This window comes from Felis catus, chromosome C1 (assembly GCF_018350175.1).
Source record: "Felis catus isolate Fca126 chromosome C1, F.catus_Fca126_mat1.0, whole genome shotgun sequence".
Taxonomy (NCBI): Eukaryota; Metazoa; Chordata; class Mammalia; order Carnivora; family Felidae; genus Felis; species Felis catus.
Window position 1 is genome coordinate 216,740,535 of NC_058375.1, and position 18,007 is coordinate 216,758,541.

The 18,007-nt window shown below is 51.7% G+C and overlaps 1 protein-coding gene across 17 annotated transcripts in view; it reads left to right on the forward strand.

Annotated features, from left to right (window-relative positions):
- Positions 1-18,007, forward strand: part of AGAP1 (ArfGAP with GTPase domain, ankyrin repeat and PH domain 1) — a 554,841-nt gene that overhangs the window by 264,651 nt on the left and 272,183 nt on the right. For all 17 annotated transcript variants that reach the window (XM_023259842.2, XM_023259844.2, XM_023259845.2 and 14 more), the window contains 3 exons: positions 5,995-6,122; positions 7,336-7,491; positions 14,425-14,517. In XM_023259842.2, coding sequence (XP_023115610.1) covers positions 5,995-6,122; positions 7,336-7,491; positions 14,425-14,517 — 377 coding nt within the window. The remainder of the gene's footprint in view (positions 1-5,994; positions 6,123-7,335; positions 7,492-14,424; positions 14,518-18,007) is intronic.

Sequence of the window (18,007 nt, forward strand, 5' to 3'; positions counted from 1 at the left end):
AGATTGGAGGGGGGCGAAGGGACAGCTTGCTGCCAGGGGTCGGGCGTCTGTACAGGGGGCCCTGTTCAGAGGCCAGGAGTGTTTGGGCAGTGGGAATCTGTCTTTGTGGGAGGAAATAACTTGGAGTGGAGAGTCCTCTCCTCAGAGACACCAAACAGTCCCATTTTGCTAAGGAATTTCGGTTATAATGTGCGTCTGCCGGGAGTTCTCACAGAACCGTAAACAGCAAGGCCAGGGTGATATTTGCCTTTGGAACAGACGCCGTGTAGTGTGTTTGGGGGGGGGGGGGAGGGGAGGCTGCAGTGAACAAGACTGTTGGGGAAGCTGTTTCAGTAACCAGCCACGGAAAAGCGAGGTCTTGGACCAAGGCAGTGGCCATGAAGAGTGGGAGATTCCGGTGGTAGAATCAGTAATCTGCTGTGTCCCCTGCAGTGGCGGTACGGTCGTGAAGTTTGGTGGGAGGAGCGTGAGGCTCAGGTTGGGCCACGCGGACTCTCCCGGGGAGAAGTGCAGTTGGTAATTGGATACGCCGTTCTAGAAAGCAACGGGGGTTCAGACTGGGGAGCCTTTGGCATTGAGGTGGAGGAGACTGCCCAGGCGGAGGGCACGGAGGCAAAAGAAAGCTAAGGAAGGCAGTCTGGAGGCACCCACGTTTAAAGAGCCAGAGAGGGAGGCTAAGAAACAGAAGTTCCAGCCGGAGGAGGACGACTGGAAGCCAGTGTCCTGGGAGGACGCAAATGACTCAGGAAAGAAGGGAACCTTCAGCACTGCCGAATGCTGCCCGGAGGTCAAGTGAGCCGGCGGCCTCTGGTCAGCCAGTCACCGGTGGTCTTGGCAGGGGGGCAGGCTCAGCCCCGGGGGTGGAGACAGGAGCCGGGTTGCAGGGTTCAGAGAGCAGAGGGACATTCCAGAGAGCTCCCTGCTGGGGGAGGGCTGACTGGAAATGGAGCTCGGCCAACAGCGCGATGAACCAGCCTCGGCCAAGCAGCTCCTGGGTGCCGGTCACCACGCTGGCTCTCTTGTATCTACCATCCAAACAAAAAGCGGAAGTTGTGGAGAAAGTGAGGACGCAAAGTGAAAGGATGCATAGACTCTGTCCTGGGAGAGGTAGAGTCTCGTGGGGATGCTGGCGGGTAACGCGTTCCGTCGCCAGGCGGCATTGCCACCCGCCGTGACACGGCCACACTCGCTGCCCCGGAACCCCAGCTCTGCCACCGGCTCAGCCCCCTGTCTGCTTTATTGACCTCATCTGTGGAACCAGGGCCTGTGGGCATTGAGTGAGCTCTCGGAGGGGACTGCCCGGTGCATCGTCCAGATGGAAGCCGCCATGGAAAGGAGGACACACGGGGTTGCTGGACCGACTCCCACGGTGACCAGACATTCGTCTCCTCGTTCAGTGCGAATGATTGAAAAAATAAAGTCAAAGCAGAAATGGGGCATCGTGCCAGCATTTTAACGAAGTCTTATTTGGGAACTATCGGAGAGTTTTATTTTTACCGCTAATTAGAGGGTGCCCTTTATCATTTTCTGATAAGAAATTTTAAATTTGTGGAGAAAGTTAATGTGTCACTCACTTTTCTTGTTCCTTAAGTTTTTTTTTAAGTTTATTTGAGAGAGAGGGAGGAGGGAGGGAGGGAGGAACAGAGAGAGGGAGAGAGAATCCCAAACAGGCTTCGCACTGTCCGTGCAGAACCCGACACAGGGCTCCGACTCACGAACCATGAGATTATAACCTGAGTTGAAGTTGGACGCTAACCACCTGAGCCACCCAGGTGCCCTGACCGTTGCTGAAGTTCTTCAGTAAACATCTTTTTATACTGAAGAACGGAAATACCTGTATGAATGTCTGCGTAAGAGTGTGGTTTAAAAAGTGATCTCTGGGTGGTCACTCACATCAAGCAAGAGCCACTACCAGCCCCCGGGAACTCCTTACGCCCTGATTACGGGTACCCTAGTTAAGGGATATCTGTGTCATCCAAATAAAATTTCCGAGTGATGGCAGAAGTGACTTTTTTTTTTTTTTTAACGTTTTATTCATTTTTGAGACAGAGACAGAGCATGAATGGGGGAGGGGCAGAGAGAGAGGGAGACACAGAATCGGAAGCAGGCTCCAGGCTCTGAGCCATCAGCCCAGAGCCTGATGCAGGGCTCGAACTCACGGACCGTGAGATCGTGACCTGAGCCGAAGTCAGCCGCCCAACTGACTGAGCCACCCAGGCGCCCCGGCAGAACTGACTTTTAAAACAACATGGAGCCTTGGTACTGAAGGATCAAGTGGTTAAGGAACTTGGTTAGCAGCGTCTGGTGAGAGAGCGAATGTTTCACTACATAGTGTTGACACTGGTTAAGACTCAGGTGTAGCTCATGTCACCAAGGTTGGTAACGTATGTCACCGAAATTGAGGAAGCATCACCTCCCAGTGATAAGGAGTCCGGATTCATAGCTCAAGTGATTGGTTTATCCTTTCATTCACACCCACATATTTATTTATTTATTTATTATTAAAAAAAAAAATTAGGGGCACCTGGGTGGCTCAGTCGGTTAAGTGGCCGACTTCGGCTCAGGTCATGATCTCACGGTCCATGAGTTCGATCCCCGCATCAGGCTCTGTGCTGGCAGCTCAGAACCTGCAGCCTGTTTCAGATTCTGTGTCTCCCACTCTCTCTGCCCCTCCCCTGTTCATGCTCTGTCTCTCTCTGTCTCAAAAATAAATAAATGTTAAAAAAATTTTAAAAAATTAATGTTTATTTCTGAGAGAGAGAGAGAGAAAGAGAGAGAGACAGAACATGAGAGGGGGAGAGACAGAGAGAGGGAGACACAAAATCCGAAGCAGGCTCCAGGCTCCGAGCTGTCAGCACAGAGCCCGACGCGGGGCTCGAACCCACGAACCGCGAGATCATGACCTGAGCCGAAGTCGGACGCTTCACCGACTGAGCCACCCAGGCGTCCCCACATCCACGTATTTATTTAAAACATGGAAGATACTCCATGTGTTGAATAAGCACACGTAGACAAAAACTCAGTTCAAAATTGCCCAGCCACTGTCATCTGGGGTGATACTCATGTTTTAAATCTGTTAACACTTCAGGGGCGCCTGGGTGGCGCAGTCGGTTAAGCGTCCGACTTCAGCCAGGTCACGATCTCGCGGTCCGTGAGTTCGAGCCCCGCGTCGGGCTCTGGGCTGACGGCTCAGAGCCTGGAGCCTGTTTCCGATTCTGTGTCTCCCTCTCTCTCTGCCCCTCCCCCGTTCATGCTCTGTGTCTCTCTGTCCCAAAAATAAATAAACGTTGAAAAAAATCTGTTAACACTTCAGTGTGGTAAACATCACAAGTAGTTAACGACGGCAGTTCAGGAGAGTGCTGCCTCACTCCGGCTGGTATTCCGTTGCCTTCGGGAGGGGGGCTCATCCACTCAGACGGTCCATCCCGGCTACCCTGGGGTAGCTCTTGTGAATTCACCCTGACTTTGGCAAGGTGATCCGAGGGATGGACCGTCTCACTGTCTTAGCAGACAGTGGTCACTCTAGCTTTTGCACACCTGGACGATTCACCTGGCAAAGTATTGAAGCGAGGCACTCAGGGACATTACCCCTCGGGTCGCATCCTTGGGACGTTCAGCAAGTAACCGTAGGAGCAGTTAACCGTAGGGTAGATTTTGCTTTTCAGTATGGAGGGGGAGGATGGCCGCACCTTACGGGACCGTCACTGCACCTTCCCCTTGCCCTCTTGGTGTTCTTCTGAGTCACCTGCTTTCGTTGCTCAGCATTCAGTTTCCGCCCTGTTTTTTATGGGTTATCCTAGACTCTGAAGCAGTCTGTATACTTCAGAACGAGATATTTGTAAGCCATTTCCTTTTGCCGTTTGTTTACGGAGGCAGGAAGGCCACAAAAATTATGGGGAAATTGAACAAACGTGAATAAAAGTTCTAGTAAAGAAAAAACAAAGGTGCTGCAGTTCTTAGAAGTCGTAGCTTCAGTTTATGTAATTAATGTGGTAGAACCACAATGAAATGGACAGAAGAATTTTAATACCTAATGTGTGGCTTTGGCCTTGTACAGCCATCCGGCACTGGGGGAGAAGCCTCACTGTAGAAGTGTTCTTTTTGGCCATGAGCTCTCTCCCTCCAGCCTCCAACCGGAAGAGGTAGAACACTCATTTGCACTTGGATTTTCACAAAATGAAGATTTTGTAACATACTTGACTTGTCTTAGAGAGTTTCTCAACTCTCCTCTTAGCATAGAAATCATCTAGAGAAAATGTCTACAGAGCTCTGCAAAGAGCTTAGCCCTTAGCCCGAAGAGCCCTTAGGCCTTTTGTGGTCATTCAGCTGAACAGCAGCTCTGAGGCCGGGAAGAAGACAAAAGCGCGTCATCGTTGATAATCAGTCCCCCCCCCCCACACACACCTTTTGCTTCCTCCCCTCAAAAAAAGAAGGACATTAGCAATCACCCAAACAATCGTGATTTTAGGTCTGCTTACTTTTGGTCTTTGGAAGTTTATTTCACCCAAATGACACATGTTTTGCAGCTGTTGGAATATGAGCTTAGATTTTATTTTTGAGTTCACGTAATGATTTTTAAAATGTTCTAATATATGTCTTCAAAGACCCCCAGATCGATACGCCAATGGTTTTGAAATGACAGAATGCTGCGATATTCCTCTGTAATTTAAACATGATTAGCTGATGAAGGTTATGATCAATACACTGCGGGAAGATAAATTAATTGACATCATCCTTTCAGGATAGGAGGCCCCTTGGAGGTGGGTTGTAACGAATGAAGCTGCGGCTTCGTCTCCAAGAGCCATTTTTTATATCTTGCACTTTGACGTAATCATATTTACACGATCGTTCATTTCCACGAGAGCCATGAGCGGTGGGCAAACCAGTTCCTTATTAAAATTTTGTTCACTCGGAAAAGAAACTGTCTGTGGCCCCTCCGTGTGCTCCTTGAGTGTCAGAACCCACCCCTAGGGACGAGGGCTGTGTTCCTTTGCACGGGTGGCTTTCAAAATAGCCACCCTCCGGCCCAAGACAAGGATTAAATACCATTGAACTTCATTACAGCCAGTCCCCAAAGACACCCATCTATTCAAACAAAGGCTATAGTTATTCTGTACTGACACCTATTGGTGTGGGAAGAGTTTTCTTATTGTTGACTTCCTTTCCAATTAAATCCGGCATGCTTTATCAGCGAGCCTATTTGCCAAGAGAGGCTATGGCTGGTTGAATTTAGATTTGTATTGATTAAGATAAACTCCCAATGTGTGAGGTGATGTATTTAAATAAAGTCTTTGATATAATTACATGTCCTCGGAAGTAATTCTGTGCAGTAGCTTATAAAGTTAAGAGTAATTCTTTAGGCTGTGCAAAAAAAGCCCCACAAAACCCAGTTTTTTGATTCTCCAGGTGGGAGGGGGTTCATTACATGATCCTATCTTACTTAGTATCACTTTTGCTGCAAGTAACTGGAAGAAATCACGTTAGAATAACTTGAACGGGACAGGTGCGTATTTTTGTTGGTTTCGTTGGTTTCGTTGTAACGAGGTGGTCTGGGCAGGGCTGTTGAGGCCTTTGGTGTAGCCAGGGGGCCAGCTTCTCTTGATATCACAGCTTCTGTCCCCAACGTGGCCGCAGGGGCTACAGCTCACACGTGTGCATTTTAAGCAGCAAGAAGGGAAAAGATGTAAGGCAGAAATGGGCCAAGGGCAGCCCTCTGAGGGAAGACTCTTGGAAGCTGCCCCATGCCCCTCCAGCCGTCACCCCACCGGCCAGCGCTGGCTGGGACGGCCGCCCTTAGTCAGGGGGCGGCAGGACAGAGTGGAGGAGGCTCTGGGAAACGTGCGGTCGCTGCTGCCAGCCGCGGCCTGGAACCAGGGGCCTGGCTGCTGTGGAGGAAGGGAGCGGCGGGCCACAGGGACAGCTCGCGGTCTCTGCCACATCCCCCGTATTTGGAAGCCGGCCTCACGCTGATCTCTTGTGTCTCCCATCCACTAGTTGCCCAGAAGATTGTGGCCACAAGGAAGAAGCAGCAGCTGTCCATAGGGCCCTGCAAGTCGCTGCCCAACTCCCCAAGCCACTCGTCTGTCTGTTCCGCACAGGTGTCCGCCGTGCACATAAGCCAGGTACGCTGGGGGGGTGGGGGGGCAGGCAAGTCCGAACCGAGGGGCGCGTGGCTGTCCCTAGAGCGCTCTCAGCCCGTTCTGAGGTGGATTTCTTTCTTCCTCTTTTTTTTTTTCCTTTTCCGCTTCATGAGTAACAGCATGTTGGTAATTGACGGAACGTCTCCTTCGGAAAGTGCCGTGGTCAAGTGGGTTTTATGGGCATCATCCTTTACCGTTGCCTGTCTTCACGCTGCCTGTGTTGTGAGGCCTGCTGGCTTGGCCAGAGACCCGAGGTGTCCAGGACGCCCCGCGGTCTTTGCTGGTGATCTAAATTACCCTGCGTGCGTCCTGCTCCCAGTCCGCTTCTGGGTTGAACGGTTGTGGGTGAACCTCAGCGGCTGACCCCACTACGTGCTCGAATGTGGCAGCCGCCCTCCATTCTGATTGCTGTCGCCCTTGGGCCCTCCAGACACCGCTGTCTGTCCATAGTGACCTTTCGGCAAATCGTTTACTTGGAAGCAAAGGAAATAACGGTCACTTAAGAGCTAGCCCCACCGCCTGCTCAGGATCCCGTGGACCCGGTTTTGCCTGCGTTACGTGTCTTCGATGAACGTTTCTTGGGCAGGCGTGGCGTTGGCACGGGCTGCGGCGGGAGGGTCTGGTAGGACGCTTTCGGGTTCCTTGGGAAATGAGGAGGTAATTGCGTTTACAGTAGGGGCCTACGGAGTCACAGATGTTGATGGCCCCACCGTAGGCCTCTGTCATTTTCTGCGCCTCTTTAAACGTCCTCCCCCAAGCGTTCACGTTTTCAGAGCGCGCATTGGGTTCTGTGGCACAAAACCACGCTCTTTCAGCATCTGATCTATGAGGGAACCATAGGGCCCATTGTTTCAGCCACGCCCTTCATTTTTCAGAGGAAGTAGAAAATAATTACATTTTCACTCCCCCCCCGCCCCGCTCCCCATCATTTTTAAAGCAAATGACAGAGACTTCTCTTTCTTAAGTCACTTTTCTTAGGAAAAAACGACTTCACGAGAAGATAGGGATGTTCTAGAGTTAGGCCGTGTTCTACGTGATGCTAATCAACTTGCCACGTCTGAGAAGCTGTCTGACCTGTCACGCGGGCGTCTCTTCGGCGTGACGTGCTGACCTGTCGCTTATGACCCCACCGAGGTGGCGGCGTTGGGCTCCTGGAGCGTGCCGTTAGTAAAACCCTGGTGTTTCATTGTTGCAGACGAGTAACGGAGGCGGGAGCTTAAGCGACTATTCCTCCTCCGTCCCGTCGACGCCGAGCACCAGCCAGAAGGAGCTTCGAATCGACGTCCCTCCCACGGCCAACACGCCCACACCCGTCCGGAAGCAGTCCAAGCGCCGGTCCAACCTTTTCACCGTGAGTGTTGTCCCCGGGAGGAGGCTGGAGGGTGACTCCCCACAACTTCAGTTCCCGTCCACCTGTTAGTTGTAGAATCCACGCTAAGTTAAGGAGCGGAGCCCTGATTTCTGTGGAAGCCTAGGAAAATGATGAGAGGCAGAGGCTGGGGTACTGAGTAAAACGTGCATGTCGCGGGGTGCGGGGCATTCGGGTGCGGGTGTCCCAGTGAAGAGTGAGGACTTGTGGACAGTATTTATGACCTCGTGATCGTCTCCGTCTCCAGAGAAAGACTGGTCACATTGGCTACGAGGAGGTGACAAAACCGTGCCATGATTCCCAGACGTGTGCCTGTAACCTGCACGGGAGACACATAAGCCATTTCGATGCACAGATCCCCCTCCTTCTTCTCAGGCTGTAGCGCCTGAGAATCTACCACTGGGGGTGGCTCTCGGCACCAGGAGCCTTCAGTGTTTTTAGAGGCTCGTGGACGTGAGGCTCTCCTCTTGGACTGTTCTTCAGAGTCACTTATGGAGCCTTTTAGAAACTGTAAATCAGCTCTCTGGGCTTAGATTTATGAACTCAGAGCCTGTATGTGGGCCCCAGGCATGTGTAGTTTTTAGAAGCTCCCTGGACGATTGGGAGGCAGAGAACCCTGAACTAGGGGGGAGGCAGAGGTGCTACTACTGAATCCCTTCCCGTACACACGGCAGACATTACCAATCAATCGTGAAAGGCTCTGCAGTTGAGCCCAGAGCTCCAGGCAGAACAGATGTCCTGTGACTGGAGTCGTTTGACTTGAGAAGAACATTTTTCTTTCTTGGGACCAGGTCTGTGCATTAAAAATACATGCTTTTGTTTTGTTTCATTTATTTTATGACTGTTTTTGAGAGAGACCAAGTGCGAGCAGGGGAGGGGCAGAGAGAGAGGGAGACACAGAATCCGAAGCAGGCTCCAGGCTCTAGCTGTCAGCACAGAGCCCGACACGGGGCTCGAACCCACGAACTGTGAGATCATGACCTGAGTTGACGTCGGATGCTTAACTGACTGAGCCACCAGGTGCCCAAGTATATGCTTTTAATGTAGTGGTTGTCAACCAGGGTGTTTTTGCTTCCTGGGGATATTTGGCAGTTTCTGGAGAAACTGTGAGTTGTGACAACTGGGAGCCGGTCGGGTCATGGGTAGCACCCGGGGTTGCTGCTAAATATCCTACAAGTACCAGCCAGCCCTACACCAGAGAGTCACCCGGCCCCTAATGTCAGTTGGTGCCCCGTGTTAACCCACTGGACTTGTCCTTTTGGTGGATTGCTGCTGACCGAGGTGCGGATAAGCCCAGTGTTTCCTGTCTTGACCTAAAGGGGGGCTCTGCAGGGGTGGCTGGGGGCCCTGCTCACCTGCTGCCCTTATTTAGAGATGGCGTTCTGGTGACCTGTGTGGCTGCCGAGCACGGTAACACCCCCCGCACCTTTCCTACCAAGTTCGAGGCCACTTTCCCACTGGATGGTCATAACCGCCAGGGTCGGCTGCCAACGGGCCCGCCCCTTTTCTGTGCCGTACCGCGTCGGTTCTGGCAGATGCTGCTGCTGCGGGAGGCACAGAGCGAGGACCAGACAGACCAGGCTCGGACCCCAGCCTCCACTGCTGGCCGCTGGTCCCCCTCGGCGAGCTGCTTAGCCTCTCTGAGCTGCAAACTGCAGCATTCTCTGTGGACAGTGCTGCTGGAGGAATCCTCCGTGGGGGCGAAGGGCCTTCGTGGCCTGGCCTTTGTTTTTCTTTCGGTGCTGTTGCAGTCAGAAAAAGGATTTCGGACGGCGCGAAGCAAAAAGCAGGTGCAGGACCATGTGACAGCCTGGGAGGGAGGGGAGGCGGGCGTCCGGTTTGCTTAAGTTCGTTCATGGCTTCAGAGGCCGCGTAGTGAAATTACACACCCAAGAGTGATAGCAGTCCCCGGCTCGGCCCGACACTGGGAGCCCCGTGCACCCCAGGCCAGGGTCTTTGGCTGCGGAGATGTCACCCACAGACAGGCTGTGTGCTCATGTGGGACTCATGGACTCGGGACACCAAGTCCCGAAGGCGCGGGGAGGGTTGGTGGTGAGCGGGACGCCCCCCGGGCGTGAGGGAGGGAGCAGTGAGGGCTTCGAACACGGACCAGGAAGTTCTCTGTATCCTTGCCACGCCTGTTAGGGCCCAGCCGGAAGAAAGGACACTCAGGCTCACCATCATTTCCCAGGGTCGCGTTTACCGGTCCCTGGCTTTGGTCTCTATTCCAAGGACAGAGGTGAGAAGCCAGGGAATATCGTTAAAAAGGGGGCTGTCGATAAAGAGAGCGGTGGCCCATCCCCATTCCTACCCCTTACGAGGCTGGCTCTGGAGTTGGAACGTGCCAGAAAATCTTATCCCTGGCCCTGCCCACTAGGTGACCATGACAACCCCGGTCGCTTACAAAGGAGAAAACTTTAAGGCAGGAAGAATCCAAGTAATAATAACTCAGTTAATAAATAACTTCTTGCCGTCTGCAGAGACTGGTTTTCCTATCTGTCAGGAGTAGTTCTTGCCAGAGTCAACCCACGTTCAAGGGAAAGTGTTGTGGAGAAGAAGAAGGGGCGAGAGAGAGCAGAGAGGTGAGGATATGGTCTTTTTGCTGCTGCTTTGGGCCGTGCGTGCGTCCGAGAGGAGGCCGGACCCCCAGCTGTCCCGGCCAGGCGAGGCAGGTGCCAGAGCCAGCAAGAGTGCCCCCTGAGGGCTACTGAAAACCCCCTTTCGTCATGCCAGGAGCAGCGTATCTGATAACGCAGAAGCCTGCCCGTGAACCTGTTAGTTACTCCTGCCCACTCTCTCTTTAAACGTTGGAAAACAGTCTGAGAGTAAGCCGTTTCAGAAATTGAGTCCAGCTGCGCTGCTGTTCTTGGCGGGAACAGAAACTTGGGGTCATGAAAGAAGCCAACGCCACGGTGGGTTTGCCTCATGGTGTTTAAGGAGAAAGGCTGCGATCCCAGGCGGGAGCCAGACGTGGGCCATTACTGGGTTTGACGTCGAACGAATCCGTGGCGGTGGTGATGGTGACGTGTGCGTATTTTTAAGGTGAAGAGCTTAGAAATATTAACTCCACTAGATGTCAGTGTCATCCAAGGAATGAAAAGCGGCAAATTAATTTTGACATTGTAGCAATTAGGGAACTAGATTCTCATTACTAGTAGCGTGCACCTATTTTTAAGTACGTAAAATTCACAGGCTCTTCATACCTGGCAATCGTTGGTAATTATGGGCTCAAATTGGCAAAACGTGTATTTATCTAAAAGCGTCTAGTAGGAGGACAGATGTGCCTTATGGCGAACATCTTAGTAAAGATCCCTACAGCCTGGAACTGTAACACCCGGGTGAAGGGGCGCTGTCCACCTTATTTATTAGACCGTCATAAAGAGGCCAGAGTTAATTAAGTAGTACACACATCATTTTTCAAATACCGTGCTTATAAATTTCACAGAATAGACCTGTAACGTACCCACCACTCTGGGCTCACGTTTTGCAGTCACAGATGTTTGTTTGCATATATGTGCGTTTTTAGATAGAAATCACATGCACTCTAGAATAAACTGGGATAAACACACAAGCTAGAATAAACTTAAAATCGCTCCTGTGGTAGCCAGTTCGTGTTACATTTGCAGTAGGGATCCATCAGAAGCTAAACAATACCTTAACTTTGCTTTTTGCTTTGGAAAAAAAAAAAAACACGGTTTTGAGAAAAAGAAGTATTAAAAGGTTCCGTCCATTCAGTGTTTGGTTTTCTAACATGGGTTCTTAGGACAGTTAATTCCGTGTCATTGCACTAAAGTACATGTGGTTAAGATGTACGAGAAAATATTTTCATACAGAGGAGTAAAAAACACGCGCACATACGTACCACCCAGCTCATCAAACACAAGCATTTTGCTGCCGCTACTGCTCCTATGAAAGAAATAACACGTCTTGGGTAAAAGTTGAAGCCCTCCAGGTGTGCGTCCTGAATGCAGCCCCCAACCCCCTCCCCCCCCCACCCCTGCCGCGTGTCTGAGGATCAGCATGACCTTGAGTTTGGTGTTTATCGTCTGTATCCGTGTCTGCAACTAAGGCATGTGTCCGTGACTGCGCGCTGCCTTGCCTTGCCTCTTTTCAGATGTTAAAATAACAGTGTCATTGACACGATCCTTTCAAAACCTCACCCTGTCACGCCGATCCCATTAGAACAGAGCCAGGCGTACCCAGTGACCACGTTGTGAAAAGACTCCAAGAAACCCTCCGTAAAAACAGGCAGCGAGGTTCATGGTGTGAATAGACGCGTTTGTGTTTTGTGTGTCATAGAGGAGAGTGTGGGTCCTGTCACCGTGTGGCCCGGCAGCCTTTGACTGGCGATGGCTTGCAGGGGAAAAGCAGGCTTCTGTCCGGCGGTGAGGGCTCTTCAGCGATGCTTCCTGTCCCCGTGCGCAGCTGGCGACGGGGGTCCCCTCCATGGCTTCTTGCATCACGTGGGGAAAGGTAAACATGTTTGCAAAGACGGAGGTGGCGACGGGGCTGTCTCTCTCTTCCTGGCCCCCGTGTTCGGTGTCGGCGAGGGTGGAGGTCTCTCTCCGGGCCGCTGCCGACCCCCTTGCGGAGTGTGATCAGCCCTTGTTGGGCGCCAGCTGTGTGCACCTGGCCGGTCGCGTCGCGCGGTGACTCCTGACACGCGCAGCTGGCGCCCGCAGCCGCTCTGTACCGGAGGCTGTCACGGAGCCATTTCAGCACGAGCACAAGGATGCGCTGCGGCTGGTGTCGTCTCAGGGCTGGCGGATGGCTCAGGGGATCTTACTGCAGATACGTGCGTCGCGGTGCTTATGTCCGGCGGGTTTGTCTCCGTGTGGCCCTTGGGTCTCTGTCCTCTTGGCGGGTACTGCAGCCTGCTGGGGGACAGCAGTCGTGGGACTGAGGATCGCGGTCCCTGAGACGTCCGTGTTCTGGCCGTCTCCACCAGAACCTTAGAGCCGTCCGGGAGCCTCTGGGGCATTTTGGCGGTGGAGTCTTACTAACTTTCAAGGTCATTCACCTCCCAGTGCATGATCAGACACTGAGTTTGGTTCTCCAGAACCTGCTCCCGCAGGATCTGGAAGTTTCCTGCTCAGAGACAGGGGGACTGTGGGGACAGATGTGCTGCCTTGAGGAAGATGTTAATTTTTTGTTTGTTTTGTTAATTATTCTGGTTAATAGAGAATAATGACGGTGGATTTTTCAAATTGGGAAATTTGGAATTAACCAGATTTCAGAAGTATCATTAATGATCTCTGTTGATTAAAAAAAAAAAAAAAAGTTTTTTTTTTTTAAAATATTATCACTGGGAGCTTTGAATCTTACTTTGCAAATAGAAACCTCGAGTTCCGACTTGCCTGAGCACGTTAGGATATGGCAAAAGGAGAATTTAGGGCTACTTCATGGCTGTAACTGTACGTTATTAATTAAAGAATTAATTAGAAGAGTGAGCCCCTACCCTGTGGCTAAAATTCATGACAAGGAATGGGCTCCCTCTTAGCCCAGATGGACAAACTTTCTTCTACATTTTTCTTCAACTTTCTCTGTGCTGCTGGTTTTATGTCCTGTTACCCCATGCCAGGCTTCTAGCCTCCTAAAGAAAAAAGGTGCACAGTGCCTGGCACGTAGTAGGTGTTCAGTGAACGTTGGCTCTTACACCAGCAACGTGGCATGTTCCCTAACGAGCACACATGCTCTTTGAAGCGCCGCATCTGAGTTTATCGCGGGGACTTTCCTCTCTCGCCCCGTGACGTTGCCCCTTTTAGTATTTAAAAAAACTCAGCTGCCCTGTCTTACACCCCTCGGAAACTGGATTTCATTAGCTTTTCATTGCAGCACTGGACACCGCAAAGTCTATTCATTTCATATATCATCTCCGATTTGAAAAGCACATGAAAATGTTTCTCCATTTTCAATATTGCGTGAGTAATGTTCCCATTGAAAAGTAATGGAGTGAAGTTGTCACTTGTCAGCACAGTTATTAAGGAGGACGAGTTTCAGATCTTTCTCTCATAATAAAATAAATCTGTCAGAAAATCATTGTGCTCACACTCTCTCTCATGCCATCGAGAGACGGAGACTGAGCCGCGGCCCGCCTTCCGCTTGCCGAAGTCGCGGCGTGCGCGGGGTCGCGTCGTCCCCGGGCAGCACGCGGCCGCCCTCCCCGCCGGTCGCCCGCGCCCGGGGCCGTTCACGGAACGTGGACAACTCCACCACCAAGGCTGTTCGACCGACCTGGCCGACCAAGCTGCTCGATTTCTCCCAAGCGCTGATATTTTGCCAGAAGAGATACTTTCAACTTTTTTCCCCTCTGTTATGTTTTGCAGTGTGGCAGGCCGGTTGGATGTGGAGGGTGTTGCTTTCTAACCATCCAAAAGCAACACTGAAAAAATTTTTAAAAATAAAAAACATGAACGGCACCCAGATACGAGTGAAGGGTGTACTGTGCAATCGCCCAGCTCCGTTGTTAGCAGAATTTAGAAATCCTTCAGACGTTCGTTAAATATATACGTTTACGTGGTCGGTTTCTCCACCAAGCTGCAAGGAAGGAGGCCTCTGCTCCTTGGCTGTATTAACTGCAGGCCCAGAACGTGTTTTCCTGTTGGGTGTTGCTTCGCTATATGGTCCACTGGTTTCCAGTAATTGAATTTTGAACTCTTTTAAAAAAAAAAGAATTAAAAGGTAATTCTGCGGTGGAAAAGTAGGGAGAAAAGTCGAGAAAAGCCTGTGTAAAATGACAGATCAGTGGAAATTCAAAGTACTAAACGGTCTGCTTCTCGGACGTGCGTGCATACACGCGCACGCCGTCCGTGGCTTCTCCGTATGGGTGTGCAGAAACTATTCAAATAAGGGCAGACCTGCAGATCCGTGAACCGCAGCCCTCACCCAAATGCTAACTTTATTTTTGCTTTGCAGTCGCGGAAAGGGAGTGACCCAGACAAAGAGAAGAAAGGCCTGGAGGGCCGAGCAGACAGCATCGGGAGCGGTCGAGCCATCCCAATTAAACAGGTACGCCGTTTCCCCCTTTCTTCCCTTCCTGGCGCTGGAGGCACACCTCGGGTCTCTCCTTGCTATGATGCTGGCTCGTGCACCAAGGTTTGTTTGATGTGCTCTGTTGATGAATGTAGAAGTCACTCACTTGACATCAATTAGAAGAGGTTCCTGTGTGTATTAAAATAGGATCATTAGAATAAGAAGAGGGAAAATGTGACAACAGATCTAATGAAGTACAGTCTGCCCGCTGCATATGGAGAGTGTTTCGAGGCTGAGCTGGCTTCAAAGGCCGCCTTTGTAGCTCGGCTTTGATTGGGCCGCTGGCCGCCAGTCGACAGGGGTAAATCAGATCGCTGTACAAGAGCCCCTTGTGATCACAGGAATAGCCCGATGTGGCCCTAATTTGCTCTCGCAGACGGACATCTGAACACTGTTTCAGGCTGGTTTGTAACAACGAGGCAATTAGTTGTGATAATCATAGCCGGTGTGTCAGCTGCGCGCTCTTGTTTGTAATTTGCTAATGAAGGAATTGTAACTTTGATTAGGTTCAGTTTCATTTAGACCTTATTATATAAAGGAACATTTACAGCTGTAATGTGGGGCCTTAATTAAACTTCCTCATTACACAACAGGACTTGAATTCAAGCATTTGTTTTGGCCTGTGTTGCTAGCCTGGAATAGGTTTTCATTAGCCCAGAAACCGGGAACCAAATGACTTTGTGTCTCAAGTAAAGTGGGAATTCACGTGACGTATTTTGCTGTTACGTTCCCAAGGAAAATAAAAATAAAGACTTCGACCCAGCGCTGTGGCTCCTGGAAATAGCGTCTTTTACTTTGTGAAAGTATTTGCGAAGTCCAGTTGATTGAGAGTGCATTCTGCTTGAGAGAGAGAGGAGGGGGAAAAAAAAAAATCTGTGGGCAGAATAATAACTCTGCCTCCTGAGAACACGGCTGTGACCAGTTTGTCCCTCTGGGTGATCGCTCTCTGTCAGCTTCTACTGCGGGCACCTAGGCCGTTTCCCAAACCCTTCGGCAGCCCGGCTCGGCCCGGCCGCCCTCACCTTTGCGCCATCAGGAATGCAGCCGCAGGGGCCGGGCAGGTTCGGTGTGGACGTACCGGAACAGGTTGGCTAGAGCCCTGGCATCCCGGGTGAGGCCCGAGCAGGCACTCCACGGGGTGTTTTCACAAGAGACGTTCAGTTACTTTTTCTTTCTTTGTGTGCCTTCATTTATAAATGGAGCCGTCTAATAAGGCGATTTCAACGTGTGATTTTTCTGCCACCGACGCCGTTTCAACCAGAATTACGAAAACCGTTTAACTCATTTTTCTCTCATTTAAAACATCGGTCCTGGGACCTTTCCTTTTGGGAATATTAAAACTTAATTCCAGACCGTTTCCTTAATTCACGCCTATTGCCGAGGAGGGGGGTGCTGTCCTCTGCGCGAGCCGGGCAGGCCCCCGGTGTAATTGGAACCTTCACTCAATCTGTACCCGGCTCGTCTGCAGCGGGCGGGGGGTGGGGGGTGCTTTACGGGCCGGGTTTTCAATACGTGTGCCGATTGGAGTTGACCATCAAGCGTAAAATGAGTATTATCCAGTCCTTGGAAGCCTTTCAATTGTGAATGTTCAAAATAATCACGTCAAAATCTAAATCATGGTCTGATTTCCCGAGGAATCGTAGGTAGGGAGCACGTGCAGTTAGTTCTCTGTCCCCCGTAGCTGCCCCCACGTGCAGCCACGGGTGGACCCCTCCCCGGAGGTGCACACCTGTCAGAGCCCCCCGCTGCGGCAGAATGTTCCAGGCCTCAGATTCCTCATCTGTTAAATGGGCTCTGGATGATACCGGCGTCCCCCGTAACGCCGGGATGCAGACATTCCAGAGAGAATTTTTTTTAATTCCAGCAACATTGGATTTTCAAATCAGTCCTGCTCGGGGTTCTTTCGTTGGAGCCTTTCTGTGGGTCACCGGGATTGATGTGGGTCCAGAGACGGTCATATAGATTTGTCTCCCACGCCCGTGTGTGCCGTGTTTATAAAGGAGCCGAGATCATTAGAGATGGTCTGAATTCCTAACCCTCCCAGCGTCGTGACTCCAGCCAGAGGAAATGAGGAGTCAGGGCTGCGGAGGAAGGAGCCAGTGGCCGGCATGTTCTAGGAGCTCGCCAGACCCGTTGTCGAGGAAACAGTATAAAAGACACTTACGGTTTACGCGGTTTTCCCTTCGTGTCCCCTTGAACCCTCCACATTGCCGCGTTGAGGTGGCCGTGTCGCCCTCACTTTGTGTCTAAACCCAGACCGGGCGGCTTAGGGAAGCGAGGGGGCCAGGGTTTGGAGCCCAGCGCCTCTACTCTTTGCGCGGCCTGTGGGTGAAAAACCTTCAGAAAGCTTAGAAAGCAAAGTGATGTGTTTTAAATGAAACACACGAGCCCTGACCTCAGACAAAAATGCCTTCTGCCCAGGGGCGCCCGGGCGGCTCAGCCAGTTAAGCGTCCGACTCCTGATGTGGCTCGCGTCCCAGTCTCACGGTTTGTGAGATCAAGCCCGACATGGGGCTCTGCGCCGAGAGCACAGAGCCTGCTTGAGACTCTCCCTCTCTCTCCCCCCCCCCCGCCACCTCCTCTCTGTGTCAAAAGAATAAACAGACCTTAAAACAAAAAATCAAAAACCTGCCTACAAAGAAGAAACGTCCGACACTTCCAGAGGCCACACCACGTCCCTCCGGGGACGACGCGGCCACGCTCGCGCTCCGGGCTTGGGCTTGGGAGGACTCACTCCCCCCCCCCCCCCCCAACCCCGGTGGTGGCCTGTGCAAGTCCTGCCCTTCTCCGGGCACTTGGTCCTCACGCACAGCCGTGTTCAAGACTCGCTCTGCCCGGGGGAGCTCGTGGGCCCTGTGCCCAGCGGCAGAGAGATGGCCCCGGAGCCTCCGTGATCCGATCCCCCCCCACCCCGGGGCCGGTGAGGCTGGTGGGTGTCGCTCCGGCCGGTGTGTTTGATCGAGGCAGGCTCCTTCCTGCCCCTCCTACTGGGGATCCGGGAAGACCCAAGCCAAGGCGGTCTTCAGCCCGCGCTGCAGCCCGACTCGTGTTCCTGTGGATTATTTTCACCATGTTCTGCTCACGTTTTACAGCTCGTTCATTGTGGGAACAGCGGCTCCTTCCCCCAGCGTGGGAGCTAGCTGGATCGTGACAGGCGAGGATCCCTTCACTTCCCCTTTTCCGCAGTTAAAGATTCCTCATCAAGAACATAACTGATTTTTCTGCAAAGTAATTTCGTTTTTCGAGGACCCGGGCCCACCTCTCCTTTTTTTGTCCTTTCTGGGGCCTTAGAGGAGAATTGGTTCAGAGAGTTCTGTTTTTCCTTTTTTTTATTCCTCTCTCTCTCTCTCTCTCTCTCTCTCTTTTAACTAATAAGATAAAGTCTGTTGGAATAAAAATTAAAAAGCAAAGCAAGAAAAAAAAAAAAAGCCAGAGGCCCGGCTCAGCGGCGAGTGGGCTTGTCACG